This window comes from Oculina patagonica, chromosome 1 (genome assembly GCF_052425735.1).
Source record: "Oculina patagonica isolate OP01 chromosome 1, crgOcupat, whole genome shotgun sequence".
In the NCBI taxonomy this organism is placed as follows: Eukaryota; Metazoa; Cnidaria; class Anthozoa; order Scleractinia; family Oculinidae; genus Oculina; species Oculina patagonica.
Window position 1 is genome coordinate 39,644,293 of NC_135758.1, and position 21,473 is coordinate 39,665,765.

Genomic DNA, 21,473 nt, shown 5'->3' on the forward strand with positions numbered 1-21,473 from the left:
TTTGACTATCTACGACAGCTCAAACACCCTTTGAGTTAAAATAGATCCTATCGCGTAGATGACGAACCTAGAGATTTGAGTCATCCTCGCTAAAATGACAACACGATCAACATAAAGTGCTTCCGCGGGAATTCTTCTTTATTTATATCTTAACATTATAAGCAAAGGCATGACCATTTCCAAAGTTGTTTGCGCGTTGGCTCTGTTCGTTCAAATACATGTTCACATTACAAGTGGAAACGATTCTTCTCCGTTGCGAGGTGAGTGAAGTGCAATTGCAGGTGCTTGTTCCTTTACTAGGCCTTAAGCTATTGAAGTGTTTCAAAACGCCTACTGATTTTCAAGAGGGGCATATATGTAACAAGTTTTTAAAAGAAATTTTTTTCCTAATTAACTAAACTTAGTATAAATAGATGTTTAAAACATATATAACTCTGAAATCAAATCTAAACATGAAATAAAATACAATTATTGACCCTTCGGCCAGTAAATTTTGGTATAAAGTTCATCACTGCCCAAAAATAAGTCACTTTCCTCCAACCAGGCATCTAGAGTTGGAAATCTTACGGTCGAAATCTCGAATGAAACCGCTTTTGTGAATTGCGCTCAAGAAAAAGATGTGATGTATTTGTATTTACTGGGTAGTAAAGTTTCTTGTTGTCACACCTTGAAAAAAAAAGGAGTCATATTTCCCAACACCTGCAAAAACCTCTTTCACCTGCTAAACAGCCTTGCTATCCAAATAAACTAAGTTTTTATATGGTCTAGTTCTTGAGGCCAAGAAGGCATGCTTACCCAAAAAATCATTCTGAATAGACTATATTCCAAATAACGTGAGTGGATAGTACATAAGAGAGATAAACATAGCGTGAAGAGGTTATATTTCATCACAACGCAAAAACTAATATATTGGCCGACTTTTACTCAGTTTCTACTAGGCTCACAGCTCAGGTGTTCAACTGCCTGTGCAGGCTATCGGCAGTTCCACTGTGTCTACCGTTGTTTGTTTTATTTTGTTTGCGGGACTTCTCTATGCACTTGATATCTCTCAGAGTCATGTTATATCTAAAGTATTTTCTACTTATTTCACGCGATGAGTGATACAAATGTCACAAACAACTAAAATATATTTCAAATTGATGGCTGATAACTGACTATCTGGCAGTAGGTTGTTGTCTTCTGTATATCAAAAAACTTGATTCAAGTTGATGAGAAAACACTACGAGCAGTCACAGACGGTTAAATACGTCAATACGATTTCCTCCGCCCTGATTCGGGTATTAAAGATTTAATCACAAAGTTCGTGGCATAGTACAAGTTGTGACTACCTTCAATTGATGTATGTTGATAACAGAGAGAAAATGATAATAATTAAGTATGTGTAAGCACAAATCAATTGAACAACGGATTGCCAAAGAAAACCATTGTTCATTCTTCAAAGAGGACGAAGTAGATTTTGTACTATTCCGATCTTATTAAGGCGTGGCTACTTTAATTGGATTAATGAAGTGAAAATTTCATATTTTCTGCGCTCTTGATTGAATTGAATCAAGAAATGAGCTGTTATCTTTGTTCCATTTAAGCATCACTTTCAAAATATGATTCGAGTTGCCTCTTTAAGTTTCAAGAATTTGACATTGTATGTTCGTTTGTAAATTCTCCACCTTTAGGTCACTAATTAGATCAATCTCACTGAGGCGTTTTGCCAACGAATTAACGGCTTTTAACACAAACAAAGAACTTTATCAGAAAATTAAAGCTCAGCCAAAAGGTTGTAGATCTTATTAAACAGTTACTAGCCCGTTGTTTATATAAACCACACTTCCAAATAGTTAAACGGGAGTAGAGACAATGTGAGAAATAGGTAATTATCAAATGTGGTCAATTTGATTTTTCAGACAGGTGGAAATAACTTCACTACGTTAACACGAAGTTACACTTTGAGAGCAAATGTCAGTATTAACTTCTAAGAAATCAGTAAAATCTTTTCCTAGAGGTGTTGTGTTTGCCACCTATTATAATGGAAAGCAATCACATTGCTGAGGAAAGAGCAAAACAAGTTAGAGGACTCGTCGTCTAGTAGTGGATCAAATTTCGTTTATGCCACAGTTTTACTTTGATCGATTTTTACACATATTTTAATACCGTTTGTATATGTTATAATTTTGTTTTGGCATATGTATAACGTAGAAACCGAGCTAAAACTATTTTTCGCACTATATACGAACTAGATCTGTCTTCACTCGTGAATGTAGAGCCTCATTAAAATTTCATCAGTTTTGTCTTTTCATTATGACTACTAATTCGACTCGTAGAAAAGTGTGAATAAATCCTAATTAAAGATACAAGGGGAAGGCTCTTAATGCCTTCCTGTATCCCATTCAGTTTGTTTAAAGTAGTTTTAACATTGAACGGAAAGAGTCAAACAATTTGACGTCTACAGAGCTGACATATTACGATTGACTTTTTCAAGTGATAAATTGAAGCATTTCTCAATCCAATTTTACGGAATGGATGGTACAAAAATGCATACTTCACCAAGAAAAACCCATCGCCTTCTTCCTTTGACCATTGAAAACACTTACAGCGTTGGACAGTCAACATCCACAGTAACAAGAATTAAGGCTTTTATCAGCAGGTTATCGGTGTTTTGTAATAACACTGTTTAACAGGACAAGAAAATGCTGTGACTTTTCCCAGAGGGCATGGTTATTTCACAGGTTAAGGACAGGTGCTTAGTTGCCCCGAGGGAACTCAGTGACCTTACGAGAGACACTGCGATAAATATAAAAACCATTAGCAGATGCATTAAACGCCTTCTTCAAATCCGCAAATTCGATTGATTCTCCTATTGTTGTTTTCTATTTATCGGTGATAGAACACGATCGCACATGCTTTGCTCTTGAGGGAAAACTATTCTAGATTTTTGGCTTAAAAATACATAAAATTGTAAGTTTTGGACTGCAATCTTTAAGAGTGTCTACTTAAATATTTAGTCTACTCGCCCTCATTTTCTATGAGCGATAGTCAACTCGGCTGCGCCTCGGTGACTATTCGTTCATAGACTGAAACTCGAGTTCGTAGTCTTATACAAGGATCACAGTCTTGCACTTTGGATCACAGACTTGTATTTTGCGTCACCTAGTGAAGAAGTTTCTGGAAGGAAAAAACTCAAAATATACGATTAATTTTTGTATAGGGCCTTTTTTCTACTGAGTGTCGAAGGTAATTCGCATTTGCTTTGGTTTTGCATTACTGCCCTTAGTGGTTGGTTTTAAAACTCGCGCTACTTTCTCAGCCAATCAGAAGCAAAACCAATACCAATCGTCATTCGCTCGCACATGTTTTCCCGCGCTTCGCGGCGCCTAGTTTTATTTGCTTTGTTTGACTGGTTCACTGGATTGTCTGCCCCCTTTGTGATAGGCCAGAATGATTACTTTGTTTTTGGCTTTACGACACCCAATTTAAAAATGCTCTAATAAATTTTATGTCAATTTTATATCGAAATCATTTTAACCGATTTTAATTTCTCTATCAGGCATTTCCAGATCACAAGGACTCAACACTTTGTTTGGAAAGAATTTCCAAAGCGACCTACAGTCGCTATCACTGGCCTTTACATCAGGAGACAAACCTCAGCGATTTGCTAACGACAAGTCGGTGACAGGCTCGGGGGAGAATGATCTTGACGAAATCACAAAACCTTCTATAAACCTGTTTCAAACTGACAAGGGAGGCAACCTTGTAGGAGGGGAAGACGAAACATTCTACTCTGAATCCAGTCAAAAGAGGAAAGATATCACGAAAACGACTTTGTATAACATACTTTCCCAGACAGAAGAAAGCGAAAAGAAAACTGATGATAGGAAAATTCAGAAAAGGGCGAGTCAAGAAGACCAAGAAGCAAAGGGCGTGACAGCATCCGGTAGTGCAGAAATTCCGGCAAAAACAGACGTGGAAGCTAGTGGGCAGCAGACAAAAGATCAAAGTGCAGACAGCCTTGGTATACTTAAAGGAACCAGGCACGAACTTGATTCTGAAACTAAAGGTGAACCGGAATTCTCTGAAAAGAATCTTGAAGCCCCCGCAGAACAGGGAAGCGGAGATTTTCACGATTCTGGCAGTGGTATGGAGATGTTGAAAAATCCTCAGGAACAAGCGACTATTGTAAGTGGAGACAGCAATAAGGTGGACGCAATACACCGTGAGCCAAAACAAGGATCGCCTCTTGTAAAGAATGTTCGTTTAGGAGCTCACTTCAATCCCACCGAAGGCATAGTGAAGGGAGAGGGAAGTGGAGATAGTGGTAGTGGGAAGATGTCATTTGATCCGGTGCTTCTCTTTCAAGTGAGGAACATAAGAACCAACGTCCTGAAGGCCGAGAAACAGGCAACACAAGAGTTGAACGATGTCAGGAAAGAGTTCCGTGCCAAGATGGAAGATCTAGAGGAGGACCTGAGGATGGTGAAGAAACTGACTAGCAATGTTCACAAGAAGGTTGGAATAACAGTTAAGCAGGCGCTAACGATGGCAAGACAGGCGAAGACCAACGCTACGAACAGATTGTTCATGGCACGAAGTAAGTTACGTACTGTGGGACTAGTTTTCTCTTTCCACTAGCTTACGACGTCAACAATCATGACGTCATCTATATACTCGTTATCAGGATCCAGCTATCGCTTTGTGCTCGACAGATATATGTAGAACGCCAAGAGACTAGGCTAAAGTTGTATAAGTACAAGAAGTAGAAATTCCTGCTCATGCAATTAGGTTCGGAACCGAGCCTAGTAAGGCCAAGAATCATAAATTTTATTGGGTCCAGAATGAGCTTGATTTACTACCATTTTCTCATATTTGTTATAAACTTGTATTCTTAATTATATAGCCATAAAAAAGGGAAAGAAATGTTCATATATTTAAACCTTAAAATAGTGATTGGAAAAAAGGAAATACGTAAGTTTTGTTTGGAAGTAGCTGACCACCGATGTGCAATGATTCTACGTGCAGTTAACTAATCTAGGACTATATATATTCCATGTACAAGTCTGTCATTTCAGGATGTATCGTTTTGATTGTAGGAGCTGCAACAGCCTTGAACAACATCGAGAAAAAGCTTGGTGTTATTCACACCGTCAACGCTTCCAGAATACTTCGCTCAAGGATTCCACAGTTTCCAAAACTCAACGACGTCGCTCTTTACAAACAAGTACTGGCGACGAACGCCATCTTGACAAAGCTCGACGGAGCCAAAGCCCTGGCGGTTTACCGAGCTGAGAAGCGGTTTCACAACGAAGAGGAGACAGGGAGCTCAATTGAGAATGAAGTGGATTCACTCAGAGATGAGTTAGCCTCAGCAGAACATGAACTCAGCGATGAGACGGAAAAGGAATTGGAAGATGAGAGAGAGGCGCAAGAGAAGATACAGGAGGCGATGGAAAGGAATCAGCTTGTCGCAAAAAAGACGGCATTTGCGCTAACAGCTATTGGAAACTACTTAGAGAAGCTTCAATCAGACGAGAGTAAACTAAAGCGGCTGAGATTTTAACCGTCACCGGCCAATTCTAACTTGGCTCAGAGGCTTGGGGGAATAAAACAAGAAATACATTACTTGCAAAAGCTTTCTGATGATTTTAATTTCGGACAAAATTTTTTGCAACTACCTCATCAGGGATGAGTTAATAAAATTTGTATGTATGTTGTACCTATGTTACTATTGTTAGCGGCTACTAATTTTAGCGATTTTAGCGAGTTGGGCCAAAATCGCTAAATGTAGTACTCGCTAAAATTTGTCTCGGTCAAATTTAATAGCGTTAAATTAATACCCCAGCCCGCCAGAGGAATACAAAATTAAATATAGTGACCCTGTTCAACTATATGACGTCAGAAGGTCGGGCAAAATTAAGAAGGGTTGAGAGAGAGCTGGGATCGCCGTCATCGTGGAGATTAGGGACCTTTAGCACCGACGCCGAGGACGTGGACGAGACCTTGTTTGACCGAGTGGGTCCTGGGACGGGACCGTCATTTACGGCGGGAAAAATAAACATTTAGCAGACCGCGCCGGCTACGAGGACGAGGTAATCTTCCAGTTGAAGTCCACAGAGAAAATGATGTCCTTCAAAGAATTCGTGAGATGCTCATACTTCTCTACGCCGACAACATTGTTTCAGATGAAGATTTTTATTGCTTTACGATACCTCAGTTCAAAAAATCCAGATTTCCCCAGGAAACTACGAACGATCGATTTGGATTATGAACTCCGCCGAATGAAAGCAGAGTTGAAAGCAGACCTTCCTCGCCTTATTGCAGCACCCAACTCCACCAGTGTTTAAATGCGAGAGAGGAGTTGCGGATAGAATTGCTTCTCAAGAGTTGCCACCAGCCGACCAGGTATGATTCCGCGCTTTGGCCGACCGGTTTCTTTATAGTTTGATCACTAAGAGAGGATAACCCCCATAAAGGAGATTGATCCTGGGGCGCGAGCAGGGGCGCCCCGTGAAATTTTTTGAGGGAAGCGACAGAGAAATGAAAAAGGGTCTGCCGAGGGGTGTAAAGAATAGCTGGGGCTAAAAAAGTTTCTTTTACAAATTCGCCACAAATTGATTAGTTAAAATTAAATATAAAGTGTATTACTCTACGATTTCACCTGCTTTCAATGTTCGTATAGCTTTGACAGCACGACGTGCTGGAGAGCGAGGATACCGTTTTGTTTACCTTAAAGGTTTATGTTAATAAGCTCTCCTTCAGAAAAAGAAAAAAACTGCGCTTGTGGGAAATACCCGCGGGTAAGAGCCGTACACTCTATGAGGATTTGTTAGGGGAGAAACCGGGCAGGCTACACTGATTAATTTCCTCGGTGCGATGAATGGCAGATACCCCACTTTAAAATAAGAATAATTAAAGATTCGAGACATTTGCAAGCTTCGCTCTAAACAAAACAATTCTGCCTCCTTATAATTTTTTTTGGATGAGAAAGGCGGTTTTTTTACGATATAAACCTGAATTTTTTCTCCTACAAGACGTATTACATTATTTAAACCTGAAAAAGTTCACTATGTTAGCGGAGCTAGCGCTCAGAAAGTAGTCGGCAGCCAATCTACCGCCAAGATAGACAATTCACCTTCTCAGTCTAGACAATTCCTTTTGAACTTATAAGGATAAGAGTGGCGAATTGAAATTTTTTTTGACTCGAATGCCCCGCACGCTATATAATTTGTATTTTTTTCTGAATCAGTGAATTGAAAAAAAAAAAATTGACCCCGACCCCGACCCCGGCCCCGACCCCGAGTGCGTTTACCGACACCCCTTAAATTTCAATCCCTGTCCCTACCAAATGGACTAATAGGAAACTTTAGGAATTGTATTTTTTTTGATTCTTTTGTACTTATAATGAACTTTATTATTAAAACTCAACGACACAAAATAAAATATATATTAAATTTTTTTATTTTTTTAGCTCTACAAATTTCCCAAACTATTTCTATTCTCACCTCCTATTTTCTTTGTTTTTATAGAGGGGCGTAAACACGACGCCGGGATTTGCAGATCTGGACTATTGCGTGACCTTCAACAGTATGCTTTCTCTCCAGTAGGCCAACCCATGTGTATATATGGAGATTTGGCCTACCCTCTCCGTGTGCATCTTCAAACCCCGTTTCGTCGTGTCCCACTTGCACCCGCCATGCAGGATTACAACGAAGCCATGAGCGCGTTAAGAATTTCAGTGGAATGGCTTTTCGGTGATGTAATTAACTCTTTCAAATTTCTTGACTTTAAAAAGAATTTGAAGATCGGCCTAAGCAATGTCGGTAAAATGTATGTTGTGTGCACACTACTTCGTAATGCCATAACATGCCTTTATGGTAATACCACCAGCGACTACTTTGGTATTGAGCCCCCCGCCCTGGAGCAATACTTTCAATAAAGTAAAATAGCTGTATATTTTTTTTATGATACAGCTTTATTTTTCTGGACAAACGAAAAATGTAATGGGGCATGAAATGCAGATTGTAGGGGAGGGGACATTACAGGAACAAATAAAATATCCCAACATATCTTTTGATCCCAACATATTTTTTTTATGATACAGCATTATTTTCCTGGACATACAATACATGTTATGGGGCAAAACATGCAGATTGTAGGGAAGGGGACATTGCAGGAACAAATAAAACATCCCAACAAACCCCCCCCCCCCTTCTACAAAGAATGGTCCTTTAACCCTTATTAGCCTTGGCCTTTTTTAGACTGGGGGGGACGAAAGTACCCCACCCCTGAAAGTACCCCACCCCCTCTTAAAAAATAGAAAAAAAATGCAAAAAGGGAAGGGATCATTCAGGGGTGGATCCAGGGGGATGGGTTGGGTGGCTACCCACCCCCCTTGATTAACCAGAAAAATGAAAATAAATACATTAAAATAGACAATAATACAACAACACTAGTAATTGATCTCTTCTGTATTTCTTCAAAACTTCTAAAAGATAAAACACAAAAGTATATTTGTCAACCCTAAAGGAAAACATTTGGTTGCCATGAAAATCACATTTACACTTAAAATTGTAACAAAACATGAATATTAAATTTAACTTTTTTCAGTTCTTAACTCAGCACCCCATGGGGTAAAAGGGTTGACCTAGTTTTCGTAAACTTCAACTTTTATCTCTTTTTAATTTAAATTTTAAAAATTGACCATAAAATAAAATGTTAACCACAACGTAGTTCCAAAAGGCTTAAGTGTGCAAATGTTTTTCTAAACAGCTCTTTTGCCTTCCTCTTATGAGGACTTGGGCAGGACTCTTTCCAGTAAACCCATGAGTACCTGGCTCTGCTGTTGTTGCTGCTGTAAAAAAAGCATTTGGAAATTTTGCATCTGCTGTTCCTGTCTCTGCTGCTGTTCAGTCATGACCTTTAATACATCCTGGTATTGTTGCTGGCTGTGTCTCTGCTGAACCATCAGCATCTGTTGCTCGGCAGCTCTATTTTCTTGTTCTTTCTTAATTTCCATTTCTTCCTTCCTGATTTCTTTTTCATTCTCATACTTTTCTTTCAGAATTTGCACAGCTTCAGTGGTGCTTTTTCTGCTTTTTGGTGGAGTAACTTGATCAGAGCTTGCATCAGCATTCCTCTTTTTGGTTTGCCCCAGGCGCTCCATGGCCTTCAATCTACTCTCTTCTGCAGAGGCCTTGTCACTTTCATTCTTCTTAGTAAGAGTATTTGAATTTTGTTTTCTTTCCAAATCAGCTGCTTGCTCTTTTTCGATGATCTCAGACAATGCCTTCTTTAATTCGGTTTCATCGCCACATTCAATCCCAGAACCTTGCTCCTCCTTTCTCATCTTTTCTTTGTATTTTTGACTAAAAGAGTGAGTCTTTCCCTGACAGAACGCTTACTGACTTTGAATTTGGGATAGTTTGTGCCATTTAAACGTATGCTACTTCGCCCCAGACCTCTCCTCTTTCTTTGCTTTGCTTAGGGAATTCATCCAAGACAAGGACTTCTTGCAAAGCAGCGATATGTTCTTCTGACCATTTCATTGCATAATTTCTGAAAACAAATACAATTGTTTTATTAAGTATGGAATTTTTCGGCCTTATGTGCCCAAGGGCACGAAGAGGATTAGTGAGTGAGTGAAATTATTTTTACAATCAGTTTATATTATTTAAACTGCATTGCAAGTAAAATATATTTAATCTCGAGGCCTCAAGTGTATATACTAAGTTTTCAGTGCTGTAAGTTGTAAATAAACCTTTGTTTATTTTTTTGCGGCTAAAATTAAAATAGGATAAAACGTGTAACGCGTGTTGGCAATCTTTGATTACAAAAATTACCCTCTACGACAATTTAGGCTTCATTCAGTATCAACGACAACTTAGTGAGAAATAAAACATTTCAGAAGAAACTTGGTCGATACGGTAACCGCAAATTTAAACGGACAACTTTGATTTTCAAAGCTACAATGAAATGCAGTTGAAAGCATGCGACTTATATTTTTAGAAAGCACTTATAAGATTTATGTACGAACCCTGTACTCTTTGTATCATCATCCGCCATCACTGTAAACACAGCTGCAAAGCTCAAAGCTCTTTCTGCAGGTGAAAACTAAAAGAAAACAAGAAATTAATATGGTTCTTCACGGTTCGATCAAATAACTTACGGTACCTATCTTGTCCACGTACCGACACTTTAAATTGAAAAAATCCCCAAAATAAGTCAGCAAAAGACAGTAAACATATAAAACATACCTTCGTTCAACACTGTACGGCAAATGGCGGCAAACGACGTCCTCAACGAGGTGTGGACGACGAGTTCCGCACGAATGGGCATGCGTAGTAGCATCAAAGTTCATTTTCTCAACTTCCGGTCGGTGACGTTCACGTCCTCGGCGTCGGTGCTAAAGGTCCCTAATATGACTGATTTCCCTGACGAGGACCCACTTTCTAACATTTGCAATTCACTTTGTCCTTTCTGACAATGATAATGTTTGTTCAATTTTAAGTGATTTTGTTCTATTACTGAACATTTATTTCCATCTTAGATATATATTTATTATTTTTTTTTAATTTTCGGAAAATCGCTAAATTTAATAGTCGCTAAATCTTGCTCAGAAAGAAATCGCTAAAATTAATAGTCGCTAATAAAATGACATTAAGGTATAATGTCTCGCTTAGGTTAACTCTGACATACAACTTGTCTGCAAAAAGAGCACTATATTGCCATAGTGAGTAAGTTGTGTGTTAAGTTTGGTCAAGAGAGGCGCTTGCTTTGGTGTAAGTTTTACGACAACTGCGGTCTGCAAAACCGCACAGTACAATTCAGATTAGACCGCGAGTAGTCTCTTCTTTGTTCTCAGTGTCAGTCGAGTTGGCGACACTTCGCCCTCGCGTCCTCGTGTTAATTTATTTTCCCGCGCACCGACCTAACAAAAAAGATGGACTACTCATAGTCTTAATTCGGATCATTAAGGTATCGAGTGCTTTATTTCATAACTATATGTATAAATTATTTACAACAACGGTGCTAATGCACGGTGGTGAACGAATAAATCAAATAAAGTTTGCATGTCAAGTGTTTGTCACACTTATATACATGATATAAAGTTGAGAACAGTACAGTCCGCAGTACTTGATCACCTTTGAACTAAAGTTTCAAGAGAAATCATCATCTGATTTCTGAACTAGCAGATGAGAACTTTTTGGCACTGGGCTTCAATATTACGATTTCTAATTCCTGCCTATAATTGACATCCATAATTACATGTACATGTATGCTTTTCAAGCTAATCATTTATACTTCAGATACAAAAAAACGTCACTCACGAATGTAGATAAATCCTTAGCGTATAAAAAACTACTTGATGGGTATGATGAATAAACTGTTTTTCAAATATACATATATAACGTGCACTATAATATACATGTCAAAGATTATATATTCAGATTCAGATTCGATTGTCATTAACGTACGGTTAAGATGTATTTATATACACACGTATGCCTCTTAGAAGCGATATATTCCCCTTGTCCCTTACAAGTGTATCATTGCATTCTGAATCCAGCGAACGGCTATCCTCGCAAGAACGACTTAGATGCGTCTTATAACAAACAACTCTGCTTAAACAGTGTAGCAATAGGAACTAATGAATAAAATTATGGACGACTGTGATTAAAATTTCTAGTGTGAAACGCGAATCAAAATTGCCATTAAAAGTGAACTCATGAACGGCAACTCAAATGTACGCAGTTTCAAGGAGAGCCAGTAAAACATCTAATATCGGGTGGATAGCGTTATCCACCCTTTGAACAACTGAGGCCAGAGTGATAACTTTGGTTTGTTTTACGACACTTAGTTGAAAACTGCTCTGTTATTGTATGCTGTATGGTGTAAGGTCATGTTTGGGTCGCGCTACACTGTATGCAGACATTGCTCGCGTTTTCACAATTTAAATGTTTGCGAAGATAACCATTCCTTGGATGAGCAAAATTCTAAATTAATCCTTAAAAAACGGATGTTCCAGAGCTTCCGCTGCAGTGATTCGAGTATGTGGGTTTAAATCAAGACATCGCTCTAGAAGCTCATAAGCAGTGTCCTCAATAGCCCAGCAACACGTGCAACATGTACAGCGACATTCGCTGCCATCCACGTGAATGCACCGAGAATTGTCCGAGTGCTCCGATTGTTCATGAACCTTATCAGTAAGCTCTGTGTCCGTTTGAAGTGTCATACAGAAATGAGGATTTCGTTTCTGGCAGATTGTGCAGCGTTCATGCCAAGGACTTGAAGCCGCAGGTGTTTGAGGGCTGGTTGGAGATCTTGATCTTCTTTTGAGTCGTTTTGCAGGGGCGGATTGTTCGTCGTGTTCGCGGTTTGACTGTTTTACACAGCATTTCACGGTGGGTTCCTTGCTAGCTCGGCTGCGTAACTTGGTGCAAAGTATTTTAAGATTTCCTGATGGACAATCCGAGCTAAAATTAAGGTCTTTGCCTGTGAATAAAGCGCACATATTAGTGAATAAGAGAACTACATGTAGAAGCAGATCCACTTGCAATGTCTCAAGACTGAAATACCTGCCAGTGACGATTTGTTGTTGTGAACTTGGAAATGTAATCCAAGCATGTTCAGTACAGTGATTTGAGAACGAAAATCGGCCCCGTCTTCTTTGTTTAAAAATTGACTGCACATACTGTCTATAAGTCCATCATATTTTTTAAAAAAATTGGCGAATCGTCATGAAGCCCTCGCATACATTGTACGTGTAATACATGAAGCGTGATCCAAATTTTTTGAATTGGGAGAACTCTTTTGATTGGTGAATTGCTTTTGACTGGATACTCGCCAAGTGTTGTTAAAAAACAATTTATCGCCTAAAACGCTGCTAGTTCTTCTCAGTTAATTATCCTTACCGAGCTTGAAAGCTGCTTTGGCAGCTTCTCCAGTTCCACATAGAGTCATGATCTGTGCCAAGCTTGTCAAATCATCATACGCTCTAAAAAATGGGTATCTTCCACTGAGTATGCAAAGGAAGATGACCCCTGCTGACCACATGTCCACAGCAGGTGACTGCTGAGGGTACTTTAGTAGCACTTCTGGTGAGCGAAATCCTGGTGTACCAGCTCGTGGAGTGTTTTGATGACCCCTACATCACAAAAAAAACTTTTACAAGACTGCAGAGGAACATAATTTTGCTTGACCCTCATCACATTAGATACATTATTTGGTATCTGAATGTTATAGGTGTGGTTTAGACTTTTAGTGTACATTTTTTCCCAACAGAACTTTACTGTCGATGGCATTATCTTCCAAGGGTGATCATTATCAGTGCACTGCAAAGCAGACAGATGATGATGTGCACTATAAGGATAATAGGGACCTTAAAGCAGTGCTGCTGGCTGAAGACAACGCCTAGTGAAAAAGGATTTTTTTTAATTGACAATCTCTTGATTATCCAGATGTGTTCAGTGTATTGGCTTAGGAAATAGCTCCAGATGTATATGTAAAGAGACTGTTAGACCCAAACAGAAATTCAAGAATCTAACCCTTCATTGTCGTTCACACTCTCCAAAAAAGCAGAATTTGGTCATTACATGTTGTTGTTTTGCAGAACACCACCAAGAAATGTACCGAGATTCAAAACGCACGTGCAGAGCTATTGTTCTGCTCATAATATCTTTTGTTTGGTGACAATCTTGTTCTCGTTGTCATCATAGTTCGCTTAAGCTCCCTATTGTTTTGATGCACCCCAAACTCTCAATTCCGGCCTCAAGAGTCCTCATGGGCCCAATTAATGAGGATATGTAAGTAGTAAGTAATCTCTCAATCAGTAATGAGGCTAAATTTTGAAGTTACAACTGAAAAGGGCCAAATTAATTTTACGTTATAAAAAAAAGAAAGTTCATGGAGAATATGAAACATTTGCTAATGTACCTTGCCATACAAATAGTGCACACTTCTTTTGGACCATGTCTCAGAGGACACAGCACTTGAGCTGGCTTAAATGAACCATCTTTAGATTTTGTATTGTCATTGGAAGTCCTTCTTAACTTTGAAGTTGCATTCTTAGTGGGAACTTTGAAGTCTTTTGACTGATGCGTGAATTGCCAGTTAGCTGTGTTTACACAGCGTGGCTTCAACACAGATTCCTCCGCAACTTTACTCGCTGATTGGTCTTTGTTGTCAGTCTGAGGAGACAGACGTGAGCTGCGACGTCTGGGCTGGGATGTGCTCTTAGGAGACTGCTGGCTGCCTCTTTTTTGTTTCTTCATAACTTCTTTTGGTGAATCTGGAGATACATTTAGAAGTGACTAAAGTTGTTTGACTTTTTTGCAGACTAGCACCCTAACAACTTATGATATACAGTCAGGTACATGAAGGCAACTATTGAAAATTATTTGCACATAAAAATTTGAAATTCATTTAGATGGCCAAGCTCTTTTTTCTTTCTTGCAAATTGAACAATGTGACAGTTTTTTTGTTTCCAAAGTATGTGGGGGGGTAGTATTAATTCTTCATTATGTAACCAGGATGCAAATTTTCAATGCAAATCAAATGAAGACAAATATGTACATACCAAGAAGAGAATTTGTGCTCCCGGGTACCTTCATGGCAAGGCCAAAATCTACAAGTCGGTAACTGAAATTAAATTACCAAAATTATGTGAATAAAGAACCCACAAGAAAATATATGAGTAGATTAACAGTCTTGAGTCATTAGGCAAGCATGGTTTTGCACCACTTTGAAGTTGTCACAAGAAACATCACTTGATATACTGGTAGGGTGGAAATCCTAATTAATGTTGGTTTTTGTGATGTAGTTACACGTATCTTATTTAAAGAATCAACAATGAATGCATATAGGGTAGGTGAGAATAATCTGCATATGTTGCTCTGTTCTTACTAAATACAATAAAGCATTCCAGATGCAGAGGTCCAGGGTTCAATCCTGTGGCCGATTCATGAGAAATGTTTTTGCTTACCTTCCTGTTTCTCTGGAGTACAGAAAGTTGCTTGGTTTAACATCCCTGTGAATGACTTCAAAAGAATGTACTCTTTTCAAGGCAATAAATAGGTTCTTCATATATTCTTTGACTTCACAAACACTCATTTCTAAAAAGTATTCCTGTCAAAGTAAATGAAAAAAATTTCATTAAATTAGAACCAAATGTTGGTTTGATGACATGACTTGGATAACTTACATTTTGAATAACCTGGTGCCCATCTTCCACTGTCTAACAGTTACTTTTCTGCAGACATATATGTTGTGGTTCAATTTTATATTTGTTTCAAATTTTTCAAACCAGCTTGATTTTTATTTTTCATTGTCTTATGTTCATTATCATAATCTGAAACAAAGGGAAATGAAAATCAAATGGTTTCAAAAAATTTAAACCACAGATAAAATTAAACCACAACATATACAATGCACTCAAATCTAACAACCATACATGTACATTACCTGAAATTTTTGATGTGGGAAATAAGGTAGGACAAATACTATATTATCATTGCATCTTAAGGTTGAATGAACTCCAATTACATTGTCAGTGCTCCTGTAAAGAATAATAAGAAACTAACGTTAAAACCGAATGATTATGCAATGGGACTATAAGAATAATGATTTATATTTTAAATGGCACAATAATAATATTACAGGTGCAATAAAATGTACAGTACATATTGGCATCTTAAGATTTGATTCAGATTTTTATTATAAAAACACGTATATCTCAGACTAACACCTTAACACAACATGTGGCTAGGAGTAATGCTACTCCCCCGGATGGAACGCTAGTCTATCGCAGGTTAGCGCCAAGCATTTGTCAGGTTGGCCTAACAGGTTTGCTTATACTGTATACTCAATAATTTATACTCGTGGGTAGAGAAAGGCAGTGCGAGACCAAAGTGTCTTACAACACATGGTGGTTACCCCCGTTTTTTTTTTTTCTGAAGTGTTCTCTTTTTATACAAATATTTCAAAATTATATATTGTACTTTTTAACTCCCCTAACTATTTATTAGTTCAAGAACCAATCTTTCAACAGTGTTCTCCCTAGTTTTCAGCACAGCAGGTAAGAAAACTTTTTAAACCGGTAAAGAAATTCCAGTAAATCCCAGCCGTTTTCTAGTTTACCTAAATGGAACAGAATGTTGTCCAAATGCTGGTCAAATTTTATTTCATGACAACTTATGGCCTTGCAGACCTCTTTCGCCTGCTATACAGCCTAAGAAAAATTGCATTAAATCTTCTGTTGTTGTAAGGAGATACATTTACTGTCGCTTACATGACGTACTACTTGAAAAATCGGCGGTCCTGTTTCCTCTTTACTACGAATTGCTGCAGTTCTTTTTTTTCTTTGCTTCGAATATTCAGCATTCACGACGGCATTGTTACAAAGTTGTATTCTGAGTGCTTCTTTTAACCTGTCGTCAGGGTTTTGTTTTAAATACTTACGAACTTATGAGAAGAATTTGACATCGAAAGCTGCCTTTGCCTTCACCACGCGTCAGCTACGGTCAACTAAGCAATCAACTATTATCTGCATTTTGCATGTTTTTGAAAACTGAACTATTATATGTAAGTAATATTTCTCACTTCTGAAATTATTTTTACCTCTTTGCCTTTGTGATTGTTTTTAATTTAAATGGACAAAGTGAAAGGACAGCAAGGATTGCTGCCGCTTCAATGTGGAATTGATCGTGGAAACTGTGTATCAACAGATGTGCACTTGCCGCCAAGTGAGAAAGACCAGCAAAACTTGCTCTTTCTTGGATACCAGCCCTCAGAGATTCGGAAAGCGAAGGGAAATAAAGAATATTGAATACTGGCACAAATTTGTAAATGAATATTGCATTTGTCGCTGTTTATTTTCAATCTATTATTTTATATTTTCGATCATGACTACGAAGGTGAAACAAGTGGTGTTACTTTGTTATTTACCTGTTGAATTTACAAGATATCTTAGCGATTCTAGGCGGTAAAGAGTCGTGTTACAAGCGGTAAATTTTACCGGTTACCGCCTGATAAGGAGAACACTGCTTTCAAAAGTGCTTTAGTGATTACACACGTACCCAATATCTTGGAGGCACTTGAGCTCATTTTCAACTCTTCCAGGACCACTAGTTGGAATGATGTGCTTCAAAGCACATAACTCATCTGGTAATCTGTTCATTTTAGCCAGGTAAACGTTGCTAAAGGTTCCTGTATGATTTAAAAGTAAGGCAGTTCATACATGTAAATCTGTTTTCTTTTTCTACTCGTCCCGCAAATACGTACAGTACATTTGTCCAAGAGATTGTACAAAGTAAATGAATGAAAAGCTCACCTTCGCCCACTTTTGATAGTAATGTAAACATATCTTCAAGTTCTGGGATCTTTTTCAGAAGTTCTCCTGCTTTGCTATCTCCAAAACCTGAAAAATAGAGTTTGATTGTTTCTGTTCAGTAGTACTGACAAGGGATTGCTACTTATACATGTATTGTATCTTGCAACAGACACTGAAAACAAAAAGCTATTTTTGAACCATTTCATGTGTAGTTGTACATTTCAGGCTATCTGTTGTGGATTATTTGTACAATTTGAGCATCGACCATCTTACTACATTTTCTAAATTCAACTCAGTGTTGTGGCCTCTTACTTTATTGGATTTTACTATTACCGTAATGATTCGATTTAGGGCCTGGGACACTTATTCACTTTTGGCACCTCAAGGGAGGGCGCTTATTCGAGACAGGGCGCTAATTTAATTTTTTGACAAACAACCAAATGTTCAAATCAAAATTTTAATAAATATTAAAATAACTTAAAATAACAGAAACTGTAACCATGACAAATTGTTGAAAGTTCAGTTACTTTTAAAAGAAAATTCATTTTAAAAGTAAATATATACATGAACTGTCCGGTGAATGAGATTATCTTTTCGTCGTTGATGACTTCAGTAGGGGCAGTTATCCACAATAGCGGCGCTTATTAGAATGGGGGTGCTTATTGAAATAGGGGCGCTTATTGACAAAAATACATTCGAAGGGGGGCGGTTATTCGGAAGGGGGTGCTTATTGGAAGGAGGGCGCTAAATCGAATCATTACGGTAATTGTAATTGCTTGTCAATCACTTCAGTTGTCATAGTAATCATGACTGCTAAATTTGCCTTAACGAGGCACTGCATATGTATTAACGGTGGTGCAAGTAGGACTGTACATGAAATAATTATACACAACTTTATAATGAAGGTTCTGCATGACAATGACTGAAAGCAAAAGGAAATGTATGCAGTGCCATAATAGTGCATAGTTTGGTCCAAATTAACTCACCGGCCGTATACACATGCAAGTTTTCCGTAGTGCTTATAGGTCTTTGCTCCCATGGAATTTGCAGCATTAGAGATAAAATGTGGGTTTTAAACCGTATACAAATGTGTAGCACACATGCATGTGATTTTTGTATATTGTTGACCATTGTGAATCAAAACTATTAAAAATTTTACATGTAGACCTACCGTCTGTTACTTTAGGCGTCGAATGTGGTGAAATACGTTTTCTTTTCTTCCTCTCAGACGGCGAACAGCTATCAACTTGAGCAGCTGTCTTCACAGAAGTCGAATTCGTGTTCTCTTCGTCAGATGAATCGTGGACGCTTTCGGAATATTCAATTCCAATACTTGCTTCACTTCGACATTCTTCCATCGCCATTTCCGATAATTATGACTAGTTCGCCTTCTAAAAGTAATAAGTTATTTGATTATTCTTCTAAACTCGTGGTCTTTGGGAGGAAAAATGTTACATTCTACGAGAAAATGTCGTCGTGCAAAGAACACAACGATTTCACAAAGCGAACCAGACGCCGAGGGATTTACTATTCCCGCCAATTTTCCCTTCATTGAATTGTGGGAAGTTGACAACTTTACACTGACAAGGGGAGGGCAAGGTTATCACCCCACTCCATATGGTGTATTTTCAAAACAACTGCGTCAAATAAAAAAGAGTCTATCTGAAATATCTAAAGTTAAATTTTCTGCTGTTTTTATTTTATTATTTTTTTAGTAATTTAAAATAAATAAAGAGAGACACGGAAAATATGGAAAATTGTTTATGGTTCACTAAACCCGAAGGGAAACAAGTTGCCAGCGTGGCGGTCGATATAAGAACACTTTCGATTGGTTCATTTCGCAGTCTACCAATCACATTCCTCGTTTTATCGAATAAACGCCTGGAAGAAAGTTTCTCGGAGAAGAATTTGAAAGTAGTTTCTCTGAGAAAGCGGAAAGATTTTAATGTAAACTAATGATTGCAGCATTAGTTTAGAGACTGGATGTCCTGAAAGCTTCTCTGAGTGTTCAGCATTGTATAAAATGTGAGCGATGTGAAGGAAAAACTGTTTATAGCGGTGCAGCAAAGGCACAAGATATTGCTTCAAATGTATGACGTTCATTTCATAGCGATGGGTTTATATTTGTTTACCAAAGAAGTACCGTATTTGTGGTACATTAGTGAACGTTGGCAAATACGTCGTTGAGATAAGTTTATCTTAAGGAGCGAGGTTATTAGCCATGCTTGAAAGTTACATCACTCCGCTTCTGATGAGCTATGTCGATAAGTACATCAAGAATCTAAAGCCATCAGACCTGAGTTTGTCATTGTGGGGCGGAGATGTTGTTCTGTACAATTTAGAGCTCAGACTTGATGTCTTGGAAAAGGTAAGAAGGTCATAAAAATCCCTCAAGCTTACATCTTCATATACATACGTGCGTATTTCCTCAAATGCACTGCAAACATTTGATGCATGTGATTTAAAGTATAAATTTATTTCATCTTGTGTATCTAAATTGTCCTACATAATAATGAAAGTAAAAGTTAGATGTGTAGTTGTGATCTTTATCTGAATTGTCTTGACCAAAGTGTATATCTTCTTTCAGGAATTAAATCTACCAATAACATTTCTCAGTGGTAAGATTCACAAGCTTCAAATTCACATCCCATGGACAAAGCTGGGATCAGAGCCAGTAGAAATCACCATCAATACTTTAGAGTGCATAGTTCAGTTGAGATATCCAGATAGCCCAAGTGACCAAGCAAGTAAAGCCTCCGAAGCATCATCAACAACAAGCGAAACACCAAATGAAGAGTTGGAAAAAGCATTAGAAGGCAAAGAGGAGGCTCCACCATCGGGATATGTCCAGAGTCTTGTCAATCGGGTCATTAACAATGTCTCAATTTGTGTTAACAATGTTATCCTAAAATACCTGGAAGACGACATTGTGTTGTCGTTAAACATCAAATCGGCTGAAACATTCAGTGTCAACAGTAACTGGGAGAAAGCTTTTGTTGATGTGGTAGCTCCTGACTATTTGCTACAGAAACTGTGTAATATTTCTGATCTGACAATTTGCCTCGATAAAAGAAACTCAGGTGGCAAAATAGAGCTCTACCAAGACCCACTACTGTACAAGTGTGGTCTAAGTTGCCGTATGCTTTTGAAGTATGACAGCTTACTTAGACCCCTTGAAACAAAGCTCAATGTTTACTGTGAATCTGCAGACATTTCACTGACCGATCAACAGCTTCCAATGTTTATGAGATTAGCAACTTTATGTCTTAGTCTCTACTATGGGTCTCTAGATTTGCCAGGCTGTGATTACAAACCTCACCCTGCGAAAAGAATTGTTGAACAGCAGACAGTTTCTAACCCAGATCTAAGTCTGTCATCGCAAACACAAGAGATTAACACTCCGACTGAAAACCAACCCAACCCTGTCAATGACGAAGATTGGGTTAATTGGATGTGGTCTCTTGTACCTAATCTTGCCGACGATCAGTCAGGGCAGCTCGCCACTCCACCACCAACCCCTCTCCTAATGCTTGGATTTTACGTTTCTCAAGTGACAGTCACTATTAAGCTGACTGGAAGAGTTAGTGAGGGTAACTTTTTTGGAGGACAGCGATTTGAATTCAAGCCAGTTTTAAGTTTTGAATTGTCAGGAGGGGCAGCTGAGATTGTGATGAAGGGAGATGAGTTTTTCGATGCCCAGCTTGGTGTATCGTCCATCATGGGCTGGAATATTGGTGACTGTGTCTGTGGATGTTTGGATGCATCTCCAATCAAGGAAAGCAGTAAGACAGATGAGAGGGTAAGAATAATGTGCTTTGATTGAAACCTGTCCAGCATCTGAAATGAGATTGCTTTTAGCAAACAAGTATCAATAATAAAGAAAATCAATTCTTAACTACTGTAAGGAGTATTGTCTTCAGATGATGTATCCTTGTTCACAGGGTCTAAAGAAGAGACTCTTGCTGGGAACAAGGTTGTAGTTGATAAACCAGCAAATTCTTAGAAGTTAATGCAAAGAGATTTACTGTAAAAGTATGCGATTTAACAGCGCTTTTAAAAAAGTGTCTCCTGGTCATCCGGGACAACTTTGTAGATTTTTCTGTAACTGTTCATTTTCACATGTCCGATGGACAAAGGGCCAAGCCAGTTGTCTTGTGACTAA

The 21,473-nt window shown here is 38.3% G+C and overlaps 3 protein-coding genes and 1 pseudogene across 4 annotated transcripts in view; 2 read left to right on the forward strand and 2 right to left on the reverse strand.

The window, feature by feature from the left end:
* Positions 1 to 5,595, forward strand: LOC144650611 (uncharacterized). The gene is made up of 3 exons (XM_078510339.1): positions 1 to 260; positions 3,539 to 4,579; positions 5,079 to 5,595. The coding sequence occupies exons 1-3, from the start codon at positions 170 to 172 to the stop codon at positions 5,543 to 5,545; spliced, it is 1,599 nt and encodes a 532-aa protein (XP_078366465.1). The 5' UTR covers positions 1 to 169; the 3' UTR covers positions 5,546 to 5,595.
* A 3,143-nt stretch (positions 5,596 to 8,738) lies between these two features.
* Positions 8,739 to 9,530, reverse strand: LOC144650622 (uncharacterized; annotated as a pseudogene).
* A 2,410-nt stretch (positions 9,531 to 11,940) lies between these two features.
* LOC144650632 (cell division cycle 7-related protein kinase-like) lies at positions 11,941 to 18,814 on the reverse strand. Its single transcript, XM_078510360.1, has 9 exons — positions 18,483 to 18,814; positions 17,312 to 17,398; positions 17,058 to 17,187; positions 15,445 to 15,538; positions 14,966 to 15,108; positions 14,561 to 14,622; positions 13,918 to 14,272; positions 12,897 to 13,129; positions 11,941 to 12,477 (listed from the first exon to the last, which is right to left on the reverse strand). The coding sequence occupies exons 1-9, from the start codon at positions 18,673 to 18,675 to the stop codon at positions 11,984 to 11,986; spliced, it is 1,791 nt and encodes a 596-aa protein (XP_078366486.1). The 5' UTR covers positions 18,676 to 18,814; the 3' UTR covers positions 11,941 to 11,983.
* Positions 18,815 to 19,224: 410 nt separating this feature from the next.
* The window catches only part of LOC144630629 (intermembrane lipid transfer protein VPS13B-like), a 36,270-nt gene continuing 34,021 nt past the window's right edge, over positions 19,225 to 21,473 (forward strand). For both annotated transcript variants that reach the window (XM_078489007.1, XM_078489012.1), the window contains exons 1-2: positions 19,225 to 19,679; positions 19,899 to 21,110. In XM_078489007.1, the coding sequence (XP_078345133.1) occupies positions 19,533 to 19,679; positions 19,899 to 21,110 (1,359 nt within the window). In that variant the 5' untranslated portion in view covers positions 19,225 to 19,532. The remainder of the gene's footprint in view (positions 19,680 to 19,898; positions 21,111 to 21,473) is intronic.